The sequence below is a fragment of the Apis dorsata genome, unplaced genomic scaffold, assembly GCF_000469605.1.
Source record: "Apis dorsata unplaced genomic scaffold, Apis dorsata 1.3 scaffold_327, whole genome shotgun sequence".
NCBI lineage: Eukaryota > Metazoa > Arthropoda > Insecta > Hymenoptera > Apidae > Apis > Apis dorsata.
The window spans coordinates 36464-54717 of NW_006263595.1; the positions used below are offsets into that span (position 1 = coordinate 36464).

The 18254-nt window shown below is 33.9% G+C and overlaps 2 protein-coding genes across 15 annotated transcripts in view; both read right to left on the minus strand.

The window, feature by feature from the left end:
• The window catches only part of LOC102679914 (tropomyosin Per a 7.0102), a 34252-nt gene extending 33446 nt beyond the window's left edge, over nucleotides 1-806 (minus strand). Inside the window, exon 1 of one of the 2 annotated variants that reach the window (XM_031511546.1) lies at nucleotides 525-806. The gene's annotated coding sequence lies outside the window, so the exon portion shown is untranslated. The remainder of the gene's footprint in view (nucleotides 1-524) is intronic. The other variant, XM_031511542.1, reaches the window with a different exon arrangement.
• A 1318-nt stretch (nucleotides 807-2124) lies between these two features.
• LOC102672539 (phosphatidylinositol 4-phosphate 5-kinase type-1 alpha) overlaps nucleotides 2125-18254 on the minus strand; it is a 31751-nt gene continuing 15621 nt past the window's right edge. For 10 of the 13 annotated variants that reach the window (XM_006617872.2, XM_006617871.2, XM_006617869.2 and 7 more), the window contains 4 exons: nucleotides 14664-14871; nucleotides 14369-14580; nucleotides 11660-11754; nucleotides 4224-6112 (listed from right to left, as the gene is read on the minus strand). In XM_006617872.2, the coding sequence (XP_006617935.1) occupies nucleotides 5957-6112; nucleotides 11660-11754; nucleotides 14369-14580; nucleotides 14664-14871 (671 nt within the window). In that variant the 3' untranslated portion in view covers nucleotides 4224-5956. Of the gene's footprint in view, nucleotides 3143-3514; nucleotides 3819-4223; nucleotides 9942-11659; nucleotides 11755-14368; nucleotides 14581-14663; nucleotides 14872-18254 lie in introns of those variants that run through there. The other 3 variants (XR_004150814.1, XM_006617874.2, XM_006617873.2) reach the window with 3 other exon arrangements.

Here is an 18254-nt window from a genome sequence, read left to right on the forward strand (position 1 = left end):
GATTACGCAATTCCTTGATCTAGTTTCCGATGTTTCCCTATAGGTACCAAGATCAAAGTCACCAAGATTGCTGCAAGATTGCTGCATATTTAAAAAAAACTCGGATATCCTTCGATCGCTTAATTTCCAATCAAAAGAGATATCGATAATTCATCGAAAGATAAGATAGAAGTCGAAGAGATTACTTAATCAATATCAATAAACTGTCTTCATATAACGCAGAAGTGTGAGACTAAAATATTTAACGGAGAAATAATATATACATGTATCCAACAAGAAAATCCTAATATTCGGCTTCGATAATTTTGGCATTGGGGTTATAGGCATCTCACTCGATCTCCTTGAATGAGCAACTCGTGTCATGGTCAATTCGGAATGACTCGGACAACGCTTTTAGCTTCGCCGTTTGCGCAATTATTTCGAGATTTAACGAATAATTCGAGCACTTTCGAAATTACCATTTTCGTCGAAACTTCAATATCGATCGATGGAAATAATTCGTATTTTACGCTCAAAATACTTACGTTAGATTTAAACTCTTGAAACTCTTTGTAAAACTTTATATGGTAGCCGTTTCGATACGACGACTTAATTTTAACGGAACGTGTTCTCGATGGGAACGAAAATTTCACCAGATAATTTGTCCACACGCGAAATCCTTTGCGTAAATTTATCGGTCAGTACATCTCGTACATTCATCGGTCCGATTCAATACCGTAAAAGGAAAAAGTAGGTAAGGGTCCCTCCGCAGCCTTGACTCATATACCGTCTGTTTAAGTACTGGTTCGTGTGCGTATACAAGCATGCTTCTTAAATACCGATCATTGCGGTTAAAAGTCAATGAATACGACGCCTTTGTTTATCTTTGATATCTAACAGAATTTATATGAATATTATAACGTATTAAATTAATATTCTGTTGTTTTCTTCAGTCGAAGAAAAAAAAAAAGAATATTTATTCGATTAAATTAGATAAAATTTTCATAAATTGATAATATTCTTAAAATATCATGAAGAAATATCTTAGATTTGAAGAAAATCTCTAAAATATTAAGCAAAATAAATAATTCCTTTAAAAAAATTTAAATTAAATGTTTCGTTGATGAAATAATAAGATTTAATATTTCGATAATCTTTCGATATTTGAAAATTGAGTTAATTCGTCAAATCACGTTAATTTAATTTCAATTTCACCGAGCTATATCAAGCATTAGATTTGTTAAATGAGTTATTATCGCGATATTCTTGCAATTAACAGAAAATTCAACCTTGTATCGCAACAATTAGGATGCTTATTATAAAACAGTTTGTCATTATTTCAACGTACGCGTCCTTAGTTAATACTTACCTTATGCAGGATATATTGCACCGACGAGGTCGAGGCACCTTCTGTCCTAATTCTACTTCATCGACATAAGCCTTTATAAGTAAGTTGAGTCATCTTCTCGTTAGCCCCTACTTTGTCATACACCTTAATTTTTTCATTGAAATTGACGCGTGATCGATCAATAGGAATAAAAATTATATTATTGTATGTAACCAATAATCACGTATATATATTTTCAAATCTTATTTCTTTTCGCAAGATCCGCAACTCATCTCTAGTTTGATTAATCAGTAAATTAAATCTAAATCAAAGGATAAGGAATGAAAGAGAAATGAAGAAGGAAGAAATATAAATTACAACGGAAATATAATTGCAAACTTTATTATTACAACAATTATTGCCAGAGGAAGATCTCCCTCGAGGATCGAACGAAATCTTCCCACGTAAGACTCGGAGACTTTCTATACGAAAGATCACCGATAAGTCCCTCGATAAATAAATAGAACGAAATAATAATTTATTCACCCTTATATCGTACATTGTCGTTGCGATCGGCTGTGTACAAATAAAATGAGGTATCAAGATTCTGAACTCTCGAAGAAAATACAAGAGTATGCACAGGATCGCACGCGCCATAATAAATGCATCGATGTACATGATAAAATCTGGCATTTGTAAATCTGTATGCGTGTGTGAACATGTGTAAGTATTCGTGTGTACATATTTATAATATACAAACATATATACCTCTGTTTATACATGCACGTAATATCCCCTAGTAAATATATATATATACAGCAGTGATAACGCGATTTTTTTCTTTTTTTTTTTAGAAATTTTCGAGGAACGTCGTGAAAAACACTTAAAAGATATTCAAGCGTACCGAGTTCCGAATGCATAATCGAATGTAAACGATTCCGTTTGTTTTTCTCGATGGTAATACTCGTTGAGCTGGATGCTTGCATTATATTCGAATAGAATCCGAATGGAATCTATCTTCTTTTCATTTGGTTTTCCTTAAAATAATCATCGAGTAACCATTTAATTCGTATGGAAAAGCGCGATTCAAACGAATTAAACGATTTTGAGATATGCATACATTTTATTTTGTAATGAAACTTCTCGAGAAAAAATTTAATCGTAGGATAATAAAGTGAACGATTAAGAATTTCTTGTTGAATTCGATATTGTAAAATTCGTGTATAACTTTCTTTCACTTCATTTATTTAATAAATAGCGCGAAGAATTTAAGATAAATCACTAATCAGATTAATTTAAATTTCAGATAGATCATTGAACGAATATCATGCAATCATTTGAGTATTTTCGATTGGACGATTAAAAATAATAGAACAAGATTTTAAGTTCACGGACTAATCTTAGTGTACAGGGCTAGGATAATATATTAATTCTTTAAATGTACAAAGTGTGCACTGTACACGTATATAGCCACGGAATGAACAATTTTCAATGGATTCACTAGCTGTTTTAAACGACAATAATTATATTAAAAAAAATATTGCTATCTTTTTTCAAATCACTCTTTTCGATTCAAGATTCTACGACACGATTTAAAATCTAGCTGCACATAATCAAAATATCATGTGTATAATATCCAGATTCGTCGAAGAAATGACGAATTTAATAAAAAAAAAGAAGAAAAAAAAGAAAAAAGAAAAAGAAAAGAAAAAACAAACTAAGGAAAAAAACGCACGCAGTCTTTCCGAAAAAGAATTTAAGAAATCATGCGTTTTATCCATCGTTGTCTGTACATTCGAGCCAGAATGAGAGTCCTGCGAGGGAAACTGTAACTTCCTGACGGTACATGGCAGTAAAGTAATAGAAAAATAAATAACTAAATTGTCTATCATCGATTCGAGATGATTTTTATATCATCAATTTATTCAAACTTTTTAAAGAAAAAGTGGAAAAATCTGAAATGAATCCAAAGAATGGTATCTCGAATCGATCTCTTATTCTCTAATATAAAGTGTTCCGAAATTATCTTTTTCTTATGGTATTGTGAATAAAAAACTGTATTAAAAAAAAAAAAATAACAAAAAATAGAATAAAATTAATTGCATTTCTGAGAAGAAATTAATTATTAAAGAATAACAAAAGATTATAACGAAGATGTAATACAAAGAAGAGTATACAATTGAAAAACAATTTTCAATTTCAATTTGCTTTTTTTTTTCACGGAAATGTAAAAGTCTCTTCCGTGATTAGATATTTTCGGCACACCCTATAAATATAGTTTAACACGCACTACTGTATACGCCTGCTTTTTGTGTTGAACTTACATCAACGTCCTAATGCATTTAATTCCGGAAGGGGAGGATTTCTAAATGCGCCAACATCGAGGGTTCACAGGCTCTGCAGTCAATTATCTCTTTCTCTCTCTCTCATACAAATTTGTATTTTGTATTTTTCTTTTCTGTATGATTCTTTGTTTATAACTATCTTCATTTTTGCTTGATTACAGGTGGGTCTGAAACGGGTGTAAATAAAAGAAACCAGGATAAGAAAAAAATTTCGATAAAAAAAAAAAAAAAAAAAAAAAAAGAAAAAAAAAAGTGAAAATAAAGTGCGCCGAGGGTGAAGGATATATGACTATCGATCGATCAATCGATCTTTTTTTAACAAGGATAGTACACGTGAGCCATTTTGAAACAAAACGGATCGATTTTTTCGAAAAATGTATAATTGCTAAACAATTAAATTAAAAAATAAAAAATTGTTAATAATTAAATTAAAATTAATCTTGATTTGTGATATTTATATGGCTCACGTATACGCTCAAATAATAATAAAAATAAGGAATTACCCCCGACATACGAAATCGCGTTTAAAAAGACAACGAAAGACGAGAGACGATAACAGAAACAATCGTAAGAATAATAGTAACTGCTTTATTTAAATAATATCAGTAATCATGGTGAGATAGTAATAATCATAATGATAATGATAATAATCATAATAGTATGTATTGCCGAAATAACTCGGTTAAGTGACAAATTTGTCTTGTAACAGTTGAACGATCGCTCGCATTATGCATTGAATATTTTCGTATTGTTTTCATTAACTTGTCAACGTATGTATAATATTTATACGTTTCCCTTAGTACGCTTCTTAAATGAAGAACAGAAATGGATCGGTTGCGGGGATGTTTTCCGTTTCTTTTTCTTTCGTCTGATAAAAATAGAAAAAGAAATTCTGGTTCCTGAGAAGTTGTTAAAAATAGTAGCAGAATGTTTCAATTAATGCTTAAATTAGAATTTTGTTGTAAGAAAGATACATATTAAACGAGTACAACCGATCCATCACCGTTATTTATCCTTTGTTCGAACCTTTTAACCGAGTAATTCATTTTAGAATTATAAAAATTATTATTATGGATAAAAGATAATAAAAAAAAATAATACCTAGAAATAAAATATGAAAATCCACATTAAACTTATTAAAAAATCAATACCAACGTGGCTCGATTAAAGTTGTAAACATTAGTCATCCGATTGACACGTATTGCTCGGTTAAAGGGTTAATTATTCGAATCATAGCAATTAGCCGTGATTGCAGCTTATAACCTTGTATTTCTTTCTACGCACATTTTCAATGGCACGTTTGGTTTCACGATTTCTTCATAATATTCAGAAATCTCCTCGAAACTACTACGTTTTTCCGAAATTTTATTTCAAAGAGGATTGATTTTCGAGTAATAAAGTCGGAGTAAACATGAACAATCTTCCATCGAAAGCTAATACAATTTTTGTATATAAGACTAATGTAAAAGAAATTTAACGAATACTGTATCAAAGTATTCGTAAAGCATTTTGCAAAATTCGACGAGAATTTCTTCCACTTCTTTACCTTTTTCTTTGTAGAAATTCGAGTCCTCGAGATTCCTCTATAATTTCGTCATCTTTCGAAAACAACGCGAACAGGTAAAAAAATCTCGAGAACTTGAAAAAGAAGCACAAAGAGGAATAAAGTTCGCGAATAATCGCGAAACGATCCGTTCCATAGAATCGCTATTATTTGTCCCGCCAATTCCTTGGCACATTTTCATCAACATTACAAAATCATACGAAGAAGTCTCCCTTCTTCTCGATATTGCTTCGATTAATTCCTTTAACGCGAGGCTTTTCTTATTCGTTCGCACGATTATCAAAAAGTATATATAACGCAATGACTTTGAAGCAACGAAAAAAGAAAAATTAGAATAATAAAATCTTATGCAATTAGTTAAGTAGACACTTAGACGCAAGGCTGATCTACAGTCACGAGAGGATTAAGATCAAAGTTATGCCCGATTATCGTTCGAACCGGTTAAACAGGCATGATTATTTGCTAAGTTTTACGATCGTATATTAAAAAAGATGACCGATAAATAAAAAGGAGCTAAAAATATCGTTTACTCTAACGATAATCAATATCAAAGGAAGAAATTTCTTTTTTTTTTTTAAACGTTTCCGCGTGATCACAGATTTCGATGATAATTTTAATTAATTGCTTTTTGGTTTTCTTCAATTCCATTCATCTTTCTATATACGAAATATACGCGTGAACATCGTTGAATTATTTCTAAAATATTTCGATTCGTCCCATAGCCCCAGTTTCTGTTCATCCTTATGGCTCCCGACGTTGTACGCTCAACACTCTTTGCAAGCTCCTTATGATTGACCCGTTCGTGCCGCCGCGTTTGAAACTCGTTCTCACCCGTGTGTACGACGAAAAGGATCTTCTCTGTTCCACAAGACCCTTCGCAATGTTGTTCGTTTCTTTCTGAATTCGAGCACAAAAAATATCAATTCTTTTCTATCACTTCCATTTCTATTGCTTCCAATGAGAATTCATTCGATTGACTTCGTATAGTTGTGCTTTTAATGATGCAAATAAATACAGTGGAACGATTAAGATTAATCAGATTAGTTGCAAAATGAAAACTGAAATAAGAAAACAGTGGAAGAGGGAACACATCAAAGGGAGAAACAGATAATTTTGATAAATCGAATTAATTAAAAACAGGAGGTTAACGTGAGAGGATTAACACGATCGATCAAAGCACACACGAAACAACATAGATGGAAGATATATGGTATATGCCGGTTTAACAACTTGTAAACGATCATCGTCAAACAATTAAAATATGCGACAAAGAGAAGCGTAAAAAGCGACGGATCTTCGATCTTCGATCGATTGCGCTTAGAGAGAATCATTAATAAATTTTTCCTTTATTTTCTCGTTTAAAACATAATCTTTTTTCTATGAATGTTTTAATAATTACAGAAGAAAGATAAATCTTTCTTATTTTAATAAGATTGGCAACCAATTTCATATTATTGAAAACATTATTATATTTTTTCTTATTTAATTTTAATACAATGATTATCGTAAGATTAGGTATAGGTATAGGATTTTATTTTTATTCAATTGGCACGAAATCTTTTCCAAGCGCATTTCTTTCGATCTTGATCTAAATCTCATCTTAATCCTCCCTGAATTATTACTTGAAGCATCCCTCCAAGTGTGCAAGCATTGAAATCACTCGCAGAACTTGAACGTACGATGCGATATGTTCATTAAAAAAATATCACACTTTCAAGATCGCTAATAAACACTGTTACTGTCCTTTCGTTATAATAGCTACGATATTTATATTATAACAATAATGATAATACCATGATGGTACCCCATGAAAGAGTATCTCGAGTTTAACAAAGCTACGAATTTATCAAGCTTCTGTTTTCCATTTTTTTCTCGGTCATTCAATCTATGTCCACGGGGAGGAATAAAGCTTTTCTTCATCGATTTAACCTTTGAAACGAAAAGGCATAGCAAACGTGACGCGTAAGTTTGTTCCTTGCTTCTTATCGAGTATTTATACCTACTACGTTTCGCGCGAGTCACGTTTCCTCGTTGAAAATCGATCACAATGGAAATAATAGAATTTTCGTTGGAGATGTGAGTGTAAATATCAATTTGTATTCGAAGAAATTTACACTGAATGATTATCGAAACGCATTTGTTAAATGGCTCGTTTATTCATTGTTACTTGCCTTGGATTTCAATGGTTAAATCGTAGATTGAAAAATAGGGAACAAAGTAACACATCGAATTAATTTCGAAACATGCTTAGTATATTGATCACAATATAGAAATAGAAAAAGTAAAAGGAGAGAACAACTACGCTAACTTAAAAAACGAAGTGACTTTTTTTTTTTTACACAAAGCTAAAGAAAGAAATGTTAGAGAGCGAAAGACGCGATTAAAGCTACGAAATAAAATGTTCTCGGAGAAAGAAGGAAATAATATGGACCGATCACCGAGATGCGACTAGATTTTTTTTTTTTACCACCGTTTTCCTAAATACAATATATCGACTGTCAAAAGCGTTTCATTGAGGACAATATATTATAATACGTGTATGTACGTGTAATTGAACAACATTTTGGTTTTTTTTCAAAACGTTCACGATAACTCTCACGCTTATTAGCAACGCGTTTACATAATTTCTTTTTTTTCTTTTTCTTTTTCTTTTTTTTTCTTTTGTTCTGCGACTACTGTAATATTTATATATATATAAACTTTTGCTCATTCATATATATATATAATACGTACACCATCGGAATTCCCGTCAATCACTCTCCTTTATCGTATCACGTATAATACAGTTTGCGCAGTTGTTATATTTATAATATGCATCGAAGTGGTCAGAGAATTCTTTTTCGAGCTTTGAAATAATTTGTAATCTTTTATTCTTTTACCAACCTTGTTTTTATTAGTTGTATAAAATATTTCTGAAACGAGAATCTTCCTTTATCGAGATAAATTTTGGAAGACTTAAATTTTTCGAAATAGAATAAATTCCCGAGTAAAAAATATCTGTAACGTTATTCTGTATGATAATAATCTCGAGTAAATAAAACTCAAAGCTCATCTTAGAATTCACCGGTCATCTCGATATAGATTCCTGTTCAAAATTCTTAGGACATTTTCTATTTCTAATTAAATTTTAATATTCGATATAAATCATGAATTTTTTATTAAAAATATATCGGTATTGTTACTTCCTTTATCGTATAAATCTATCAACTTAACTTAATGTTATAATCTAAATTTATCCAATTATTTCGATCAAAATAGAAGAAATATCTTAAGATTTTTGAATAGGAGTGTAAATGTGGTATACATGTTTCATTTAATGTGTGTACATATGTATAAGTATATATATAATTACGTACAGAAGAGACAGACAAAACGTGAGACACATATAGGTACATATACACGACCGGTGATTATATTATCGTAATAAAAACGGGATTGAGGACTGCCTCCTAATTAGATCATAAGTATTATTTACATTTTCATTCGCGACCGTATAGAACTCGTTTCATCTCCTCGCTATACGACTTTCATCCCCCTCGATCGCCTTCCTCTTAACGTTTATAACTAACTGATGTAACAAGAGGTAATTGTCAGTTATGATAAGAGGTAATATGAGTAAATATTTCTCGTGATAATCTTACATCGCGTTTAACCTAAATGTCATTCGTAAAGCTCAATGATTCGATGATCATTTGATTTCATAGTGCTAGATATGAACAAGCAACGAGAAAACGAGTTAATCGTAATAATGGCACGTGTTCTTTTTCCTTCGAACACTTTTCGAAAAGGATAATTAATCAGAAGACAATGTGATTGAAAGTGTGCGTGATCGTTCTGTGATTCGAGAATTAAATCTCGAGTCGGAAAAATTCGGAATCGAAAGAGAGATTACCAAAACTTTTACACGATCTTACTCGAATTTTTTATTCGATCTGCAATCTCGCAATCGTGCACACTTATAATTAATCGATACACAATTGAATTAACTAAAATTTTAATTATTAATATAATTATTCATACGTCTCAAAACACGTGACGTTATTACGTTTAACTATCCGTCGATTAGAATTTCAACGAGTGCCTACGAGACTCGATATACAAAAAGAAATAATTGGAATGATGATTCGCCAATTTCAAGATGGATGTATGGATCCTGAACGAGTGTCGAGTATTATACAATCTTCTAATACTGTAGGCCGAGTTTTATCACGGTGTATAAGCTTTCTGGCCCTTTGACGATCTCCAAAGCTTCGGAATCATTTTTCTTTTTCATCGATTCCTTATTCGCTTCGCGAGAACTCGTCTATTTAAATCATAAATTTATACCGTACGAGTAAATGCGAGATTGACACACATTGGATGATTAATATTTCGATAACTCGCGAATCGAGACGAATATTTCTCACAGAAGGTGTTCGTTAAGTACAGAATCGAATATGATAAACTATTTGTGAATCGTGTAACGATAATACTGTTTAAGAAGGAATGATTATGATTAAATTACGTTGTGTTTGTTCGGCATTCACTCCCTCGACTCTCAATCATCCGTCTTGATTCGCGATCAAACGCTCCCTTCCACGATTTCGTTTTTTCCTTCGTTTTTTTTTTTTTTTTTCGAAGATTCGTCGCTACGACGGCGCACCAGACCCATATCCAAACCTCACTGAATCGACGAAGCTTAGAGGGACGACGAGTTGCTTTGCATTCACTCGTGCTGCAGTATCTCCTGATTTGAGGAAATAGAGAAACCTTTCAGATTGTCTGATCTTCTCGCATGGAGCGTTCCAAAGCGGTATTCTATCATTCTTACCAAATTTGAAATATCGAATATCAAATGACGATTGTTTGGACTTGTTCTCAACGAAATCGTTCACCATCGGAACATAATTTTTCAAGTCGAAATGATCGTTTGAAATCCTTCGCTATAACCGGCGAATTCTTGTCGACAGTGATACTGGGTTAATATGGAATTACTTGGCCGCCGCGTTTTACGTGTTCGACATTTTTTCGCGCGTTGCAAACTCTTGGCTAGACTCGTGAAAAAATTGGCTGAATCACAAGAGAATAATCGCTGATGCGTTCGTTGCGAATTTTAAGATGCGTTCGCACGCAGAAATTCGAGGATTCGTTCATTATGTTTCGAAATCGGAGTATCGTTCGGGTTGTCGCGTGGAAAAAAATGAGACAGATAGGTAATTCAACGACCTTCTTTTGTTTTAAATCGAATGATTCTTCTTTGTTTGAATTCTTTGTATGAAATTGAACGAGATCTTGAATTCAAAATGATTCTACAAAAATTTACGATTTAAATGATTTTTATAAATAAAAATAGATATCGTTTGTTTTAATATTCATTATGCAACAACTTAGCATCTAGAATCGCAAGCAAATAACTGTGAAAGGCTTCGTAGAATGATTTATGAAATCGATCATAGTCTCGAGGTATTTCGACCGATTTCGAACAAAGAATAGTATTTATACTAGACGCTATAATATTACGTAATTAAACTTGAAAAAAAAAATCGTTTCAAGGCTCGTCTAACTGTTCATGCAACTTCTTCTACAAAGTATTTATTATCATAAATACGATCGCTAAAAGAGTAAACTATATACTAAGATCAGTCCAAGATGCTCGAGAAGCAAAGAAAAAATCTCAAACAAAATCTCATGCATTATTTTCGAATGATTTTCATATTCGAATTATCTGTAAAGATGAATATCAAGTTTATATAAAAAATTTTCGCTTTGGAACGTTCCGTGCGCGATCGAGTCGGCGATCCTTTGTGGATTCGATACGATAAATAGGGACTCGACACAGAAGCGATACGTAGACGAGACCAAAGACACGACGACAATTTGATACGAGGACAGAACTCTTTCTGCCCGCTCGTCATCGCGGAGCAGATGTCACGCGTCGTCGTCTGGGGGCTGTTTATTAGTTACAAAAAAACCCTCGGCCACTCGGGGGAAACATTTACACAATCCGATCGATCGGTCACCGGGCTTTGATTGCACACTTACCGCCTCGAGGAATCGGTCGAGGAAGGCACGATAATGATGATTAGAGATCGTGAGACTGGTTTAATAAAATAATCATATTCAAAAAGAAATATATTTTTCTTTTACGTTTTTGTAATAACTTATTTTCTAATTTTCATTGGAATTAATTCTGCACAGGATACAAGTTAAATTTCATCCTTGAATTTTTATTTATATACTTTTTATATATATTTAACTTAACGAATAATTATATATAATATATAGAATTATATATATAGAAACATTGATAAATATTTTGAAAGATAATGTAATAAATTGGCCAGTCAAAGAAGAGTTAATTTATATTTCATATTTGAAGTAGAGATAACATTAATACGATCTCTGGATGTCGCTAGCGTACCTTTTCGAGTGACCAATCGTTCAAAGCTACGATTGCCAACTTACCATTTCCGTAGTGAGACTGGCTAGCGCCTCCTCGACAGTGGTAGCAATCCTCCCTCCATCATCCTGACGCCCCCTGATCGGTGTGGTCGACCAACCTAAAATTATCGTTAATCGTCATAGTGCAATAAACAGATCAACATGTTGCAACTGCTCGATCACTGGAGTGTAGATACGTGTTTGTCTAGTGATAAAATTCGTTATCTATTGAGAAGAAATTTTTAATTGATGATGTGTTCCTCTCAAAAGAACCACCAAGAATACATTAACAATGCGAACTTAAGTTTCTTAAAAAATTGGAGCGTTTAAAAGGAAAAGAATCGTTATTATTATAGCCATGGATTTAATTTTTCATTTCAATTCAAATGCTTCTTTTGAGATCTTATAATTACCAAGATGCATCGATAAGAAAAAAGCGTGCATCGTTCTAATTAATATCATCAATCTAAACAGTCTATGAGTGACAAAAAGCGTGTGTAGCTATTTTATATAACGGTGTTGTATGCGAGTGAAACGAAAAATTGAAGAAAAAGAAAAAAAAAAAAGGAACAGAGAAAAAGAGAGAAAAAAGTTGAAACTTATCTCGAGAGAACATCGGTTCTAGGCGATGCCCGTTCTTGCTTACGAAGGAACCATAGAAGAAAGAAACGTGTATAAGAGGTTATAATGAGAGAGTGAGTTCTCGTGTATATTTTTCTTTTGCAATTGTCGCTTTATTGTCGCTCTCATTGTCGAGAAAAGAAAATGTTCGAGTGTTACTTGACAAGACATTGAGATCATCTAGACAGGACTAAGAAAAGACGGTTGTTCGATTGTACTTGTCAAAGAGAACAATTAATCCATTTCATTATAACTATTTAAAAAAAAGAAAAAAAACGACGAAGATGCTCGTCATGTTTTACACGCATTAATCATCATTATTAATCATCGTTCATTTCAATTTATACGACGAACACCTTCGTACGCGACACACGATCGAAGTATTTAAGAATATTTCTTTCGTAAACACTTACAAATAAATAATAATCTCGAAATATGATTTAAAACGCATAGGCAATAAGATTAAATTTAGGCACTGAGTTGTTGTCGTTCATTTTAACTTTTCATTCTTTTTCTTGTTTCTATAATCAATTTTTGTTACATGATATCTTTTCAACGAGAGACAAAAATCGAACGAGAATTTAAAAAGCATGCAACAGAAACGCTTTTAATTTTTTCATATAAATTAGTAAATTAGTAAATTACAACGATGATATCACGATAGAATTAATTTCGTTAAATTATAAAGTAAAATAAGAAGTGTACCGTAACAAACGGTCGGTCTAACTTAATTTGCTCTAAAACCTCTTTAGTTCCGGATTACGTAATATGTTGGTACGCAAAATGTAAGCGATGTAGGTGATTAATAATACGTATTTGTTTCACGATTACGCACAAAATCTACCGTGTTTTCTCGACGATTATACTTTACATCCGAATTAACGCTAACTAGTGCATGGTCTACGTATTTTACACGCTTATTAACACGGGAAAGATTACCCGTTTACAAACAGCAAAAATAATATATTTCGTATAAATGATTATAACAATAGTTGGAATTATATATTGGACAACGATGATGTGATGACCGACAACGATATACTTTCGCTCGTTTTAGAACACTACCTTAAATGGTGGCACGTTAATCAGACTTCCGGTTTCTGGCGCGAGCGTCACGTTGATTGCCCGTAACTCGATATGTATACTTACTGAAAGATATACTCGATTTAAAAATACAGTATTACAGTTAAATTAACGGATTCGTTTTGTTGTTTAATTATCCGAGACTTGCGAGAAAGTAATAATAAATGATAATTATATAGCGTGTCTAAGATCTATTTATTGCCTGATGGAATCTTTTTTTCTACTGTGAACGACATTCGAAGCCAATGCCTTTCTTTCTACAGCGAAATTCAATGGAACTTATTCTACAAAAGCATCGATATTTAAAGAAGAAGCAAACTGAAAATAATTTCGGACCTACTTAAATAATTTCTTTTGATGTACAGGATGTCCTACTTAAATATCATCAACTTAAATATCGTTAACTTGATCAAAAATTGTGTTGAACTATATTTAAATTCATATAACAAAATATATAGAGATATTTACATTGTAAAATTTCTGTCTATCTTTTTAATAAGTGTTCTAAGAAGAATAAAAATAAAAAAAAATTTTTATCTACAGAATTGTTATGCAAAGTTAATTTATATGGTAATAGAGTTCAATATTTGTGCAACATAATTTTTGATAAAGTTCCAGAAAATTTCTAACGGGCAAATAATTTAATCTCGCTTAAACTACATAAAATAAATCAAATCAAATCCAATTTCTTATAATCTTTCAGTTTGAACATAAAACATAATATAATTTCACCTTCTCGACAAGCCAGCATAAATGATAGGGCAATCAATGGAACGGTCACGCTTGATGCAAATCCTTTCGCCACGAAGATCGAAGAAGAAGAAAGAGAAGAAGGAGAAGAAGAGTAAGAGTAAGAAGAAGAAGAAGAAGACGAAGACGAAGAAGAAGAAGAAGAAGAAGATGAAGAAGAAGAAGACGAAGAAGAAGAAGAAGAAGAAGAAGAAGAAGAAGAAGAGAACGAAGAAATCCTCGAGGCACGTAGTAGCCTTCAGGTGGCGTAGTAGATAGTGAGCGCGTATGGAAACTTACCTGCATCACCGCTGCTGGAACTCTCAGTGAAGGACGGTGTGCCCTCTGTCCAGGTGGGCGTCGAGCCCTCGGCGCTGCCCGCGGGTGGTGTCCAGGTGAATCCACCACCTCCTCGACTGCTTCCACCACTTTCCACGCTCAACGACGACTTTGTTTCCCTTCCGCCACTTCCGCTTCCGCTACCGCTGCTTTCCAAATGCACGTCAGATATGCTGCAATATATTTGTTGCATTTTTTAAATAGATGTTGATATTTAAAGAAAAGAAATTAAAAGGCAAATATTAATTTGACTCACCTCACGGCATCGTGATAAGTCTTTGTAAGAGTGACATGGTGAACAACCTTATTCTGTTTCGATTGAGCAGTGCTCAGGCTGCTCGCTAACATTGTGGTCGGTGCACCCTGTTGAAGTTGACCACCAGAAGCCAAGGTTTGGTCGTTTGAGCGCACTGCATCGTCAAAGGGCGGGGGCGGGGTAGAGCAAGTGGAGGGAAGGGTGCCACCTACAAAAAGCGCACTACAGTTAGCCCTAATGAACACGATATAGTGTGCTTGTTTCGTTGTCAAGGGTTCTAAGGAGAGGATCGTTAGCAGAGGAAGGCCTCGTAAAAAAGAGACCGAGAAAAACAAAGTGTTTCGAACAAATCTTGCCAATTCGATATTTTTTTACATTGCATTTAAGCAAACAAATAAATACTCGTTGTGTGTTATATTCTACCTTGGTCTGTATAAAAAAAAAAGATATTTAAAACATAATAATCCATGATAAAAATTTAGCACATTTTTTTCAAGTTAATCGTGTTGAAAAATACGTGTATAAAATTATAAATTATTCTGTCTTTACGGGAAGCAATTGAAATGGGTTACCTACTCGACAGCTGTGTTATCAGTGTCTCAATACAATAAGCAATCACAAAAAAAGAAATTACATCGGGAGCATTTCTAACGTTTATCAAACATACATGTGCTAATTGCGATTCTGTTGCACAAGCGTACACTTCAAATTTTCAATTATTTTTCTATCGTATCGACTTTGGCAGAAACTCGTTCAAATACGGGATTAAAACGTTAGAAATTGATCAACACTTCCTATTGAAGTCAGTTCGAATAAGCCATTCCAACTTGTAATGGTACAACAGTAACACACGTTCTAGAAATTACTACATCTATTTGCGTATCTACAGAAGTGCACAAACAGCAAACTACTTTTAGCCAGCATGACATAAGGCGATATTTTGTTCGAAGAAAAAGGTATTTGCTTCATAACTACAATACACTCGTGTGAACGTCCCTTTATATCTGTGATACAGAGAGCACACCACACAAACACACCGACAAAACTCTGTGTTCCGTTCAGATTTTATATCGACGATATTTCAACGGAGTTAAAAATATTTAAATATGATTTTTTTTTTAGACATAGACGTAACTATTTGTAAATTTCTTAAGAAAACTTTAAAGATTTTCCGTTCTTTCTCGTCTTGCTGTACATCCACAAACTTGTTCAATAACTAGCGCTAAATTTTCGCAAATATGTATAATACAGTATCTATATCAAATTTTATTAGATAAATATTTATCAATTAAAATAAACAAAGTTTATTTTATTAGAAAGAAATGCAATAACAATTTTTTAAAATTCTTTTTTTAATTACTTTATAAGTTACGTCTATTCTTTATCCTAACAACGGAGATCATTATGCATGCAGAAATACATTTCAATCGGGACAAAGAAAGAAACCAATTCTTACACATACTACTTTTTCAAATTTAAAACCTTTTGTATAGTCGAGGATAGTCGATCTCAGCGTTTCGAGCGGTACCTCATCGATGCCATAAAATCGATATTAATACAGTATCGAGCTTATAGTATACGATAAAACAGTAAACGACAAAGTGCATAATCTAGTGGTAGAAAATACGCAAACATTAAAACAACTAACTTCTTCGTTCTCACAGAAGTAACAGTGGAAGAAAAATTCTCGTTTCTGCATGAACCTTAGTTAAAACAGGTATTTTTACAAAACTGATACAAGTGAGAGATCGAGTGATGAAAGATGAAAAAAAATAAAAAGTAAACTTAAAGTGTTTTTGCGCATGCAAAAGGAAGAAAAGTTTTTGTAATATGTTGTAGTGTTTTAAAGTCCTTAATTGTATCTTCTTCCCACAAATTCTTCTCACAAAATTCCATCTTGAAAATATTTTAAAATTGATTCCCTTATGCTTGGTCCCTTTTCGATGATTATCGAAAATAGATAGTGCTTTTATTTCCTCATTGATATTACGTTTTCTTCAATCTATAGGTGTACAAGAAGGAAATATTTGGCTTTAAAATTTTTGGAGAAGAATGCTCTTGCGATTTATCAAGATCAGTCTGTTTTAAAAATTTAGGTGTTATTTCTTTCTCCATTTTCAATTCACCTATAGACTTGGATCTTTGTTTATCAGATATCTGATTCTTCAGTAAATTCGCGTCAATCTTATTAGAAATTATCGATCTCGTGTCATCTTTGTCTCTTTCAGCATTCACTTTACTCTCGGTTGTAATTTGGGAAGAATAAATCGTTTCCTTTAACCTCTTCGAAGCTTCCTCGTCAACTTTCGTAACCAAGAACGTTTTTTTATCGCCTTTAAGAACAATCGGATATTCCTTATTTTCCATCATTTTTACATCATTCTCTCTCATTGATTTTCTCAAATATTCATTATTCCCATAATCAAGTTTCGAAGATGTAGTTCCATATATCTTCTTCTTTCTCTCAAAATTCTCACAATCGTTCACTTTTATCGGATTAACAATAGGTTGCACCCTGGACAAAGGTTTAGGAGCCAATTTCTTCTTCCTCTGAGCAGACTTTTCTCTGATTTTCTTCAGCACTTTACTATCTCTTCTACGCTCCATAAGCTTCTGAACATCGATCTTCTTCATCTCGGTAACGTTCTCCTTTTTAACTATCGTGGCGATCGATCTGTCCACTCTGGAAGCCTCGATTCTATTATCCACGATCCTGTTTCGGTCCATGCATTGCGTCAACGTCATGATCGAGGTCTCGAGCTCTCTCTGCTTTCTCTTCATCCGCTCGTAGTACGTCTCCGAGTGCTTCTTGTCCTTTCGCGACATCTTGTAGTTCATTAGCTCCGGTCTAGACGCGGGGTTCAAGAAGTACGTGAACTTGGCCATGTGCTCGGCTCTCGACTTAGGATCTCTTCTCCACTCTTCCGTCATCACACCAGTTTCCGGTATGTTTTTCTCGGAATCGATCGGGACATTCTTCTCCCTCTTAAAGTTCCCTCTCTCGGGCCTGAACGGATACGGGCTAGTCCTGATCACGTACGAGTCGTCCACCTTCTCTATGCTCATGAATTCCTCCTCCTCCTCGTAGATGTTCTCGATCGGCCAATCGTTCCAATACATCGGAGACCGTTCCTCGTGGATGCTATCGAAGGCTGCCGCCACGTCGGCGGATCGATCGTGGAACGCCAATTTGTCGTATCGTGGGGGTAGATAGGCAGGAGTACGGGCATGCAACACGTTGGATGTACTACAGGTGGTGGATGTTTCGGTGGCTGTAGTATTGTTATAGTCGGAGTGACGGTTTGCGGTGTTGTTAGCAGTCGTGGTGAACGAGGATGTGGCGGTACCAGCGGCGGCGGAGAAGAGAGAAGAGGTACACGTAGCGGCAGAGTAGTTAGTAGTAGTAGAAGTAGTGACGGCGGACGCAGCAGAAACGGTAGATGTAGAAATGTAATCGGGTGTGGGGAGGTGGTGCAGGATGCTCGAACTTTCATGCAAGCGGTATCTCGTGATTATGGCTGCTTCGTCACCTCGGCTGGACGTCATCGAGGACGTGGAGGTGGCCGTTCCGGGGCCACGGTGCTCCTCGGA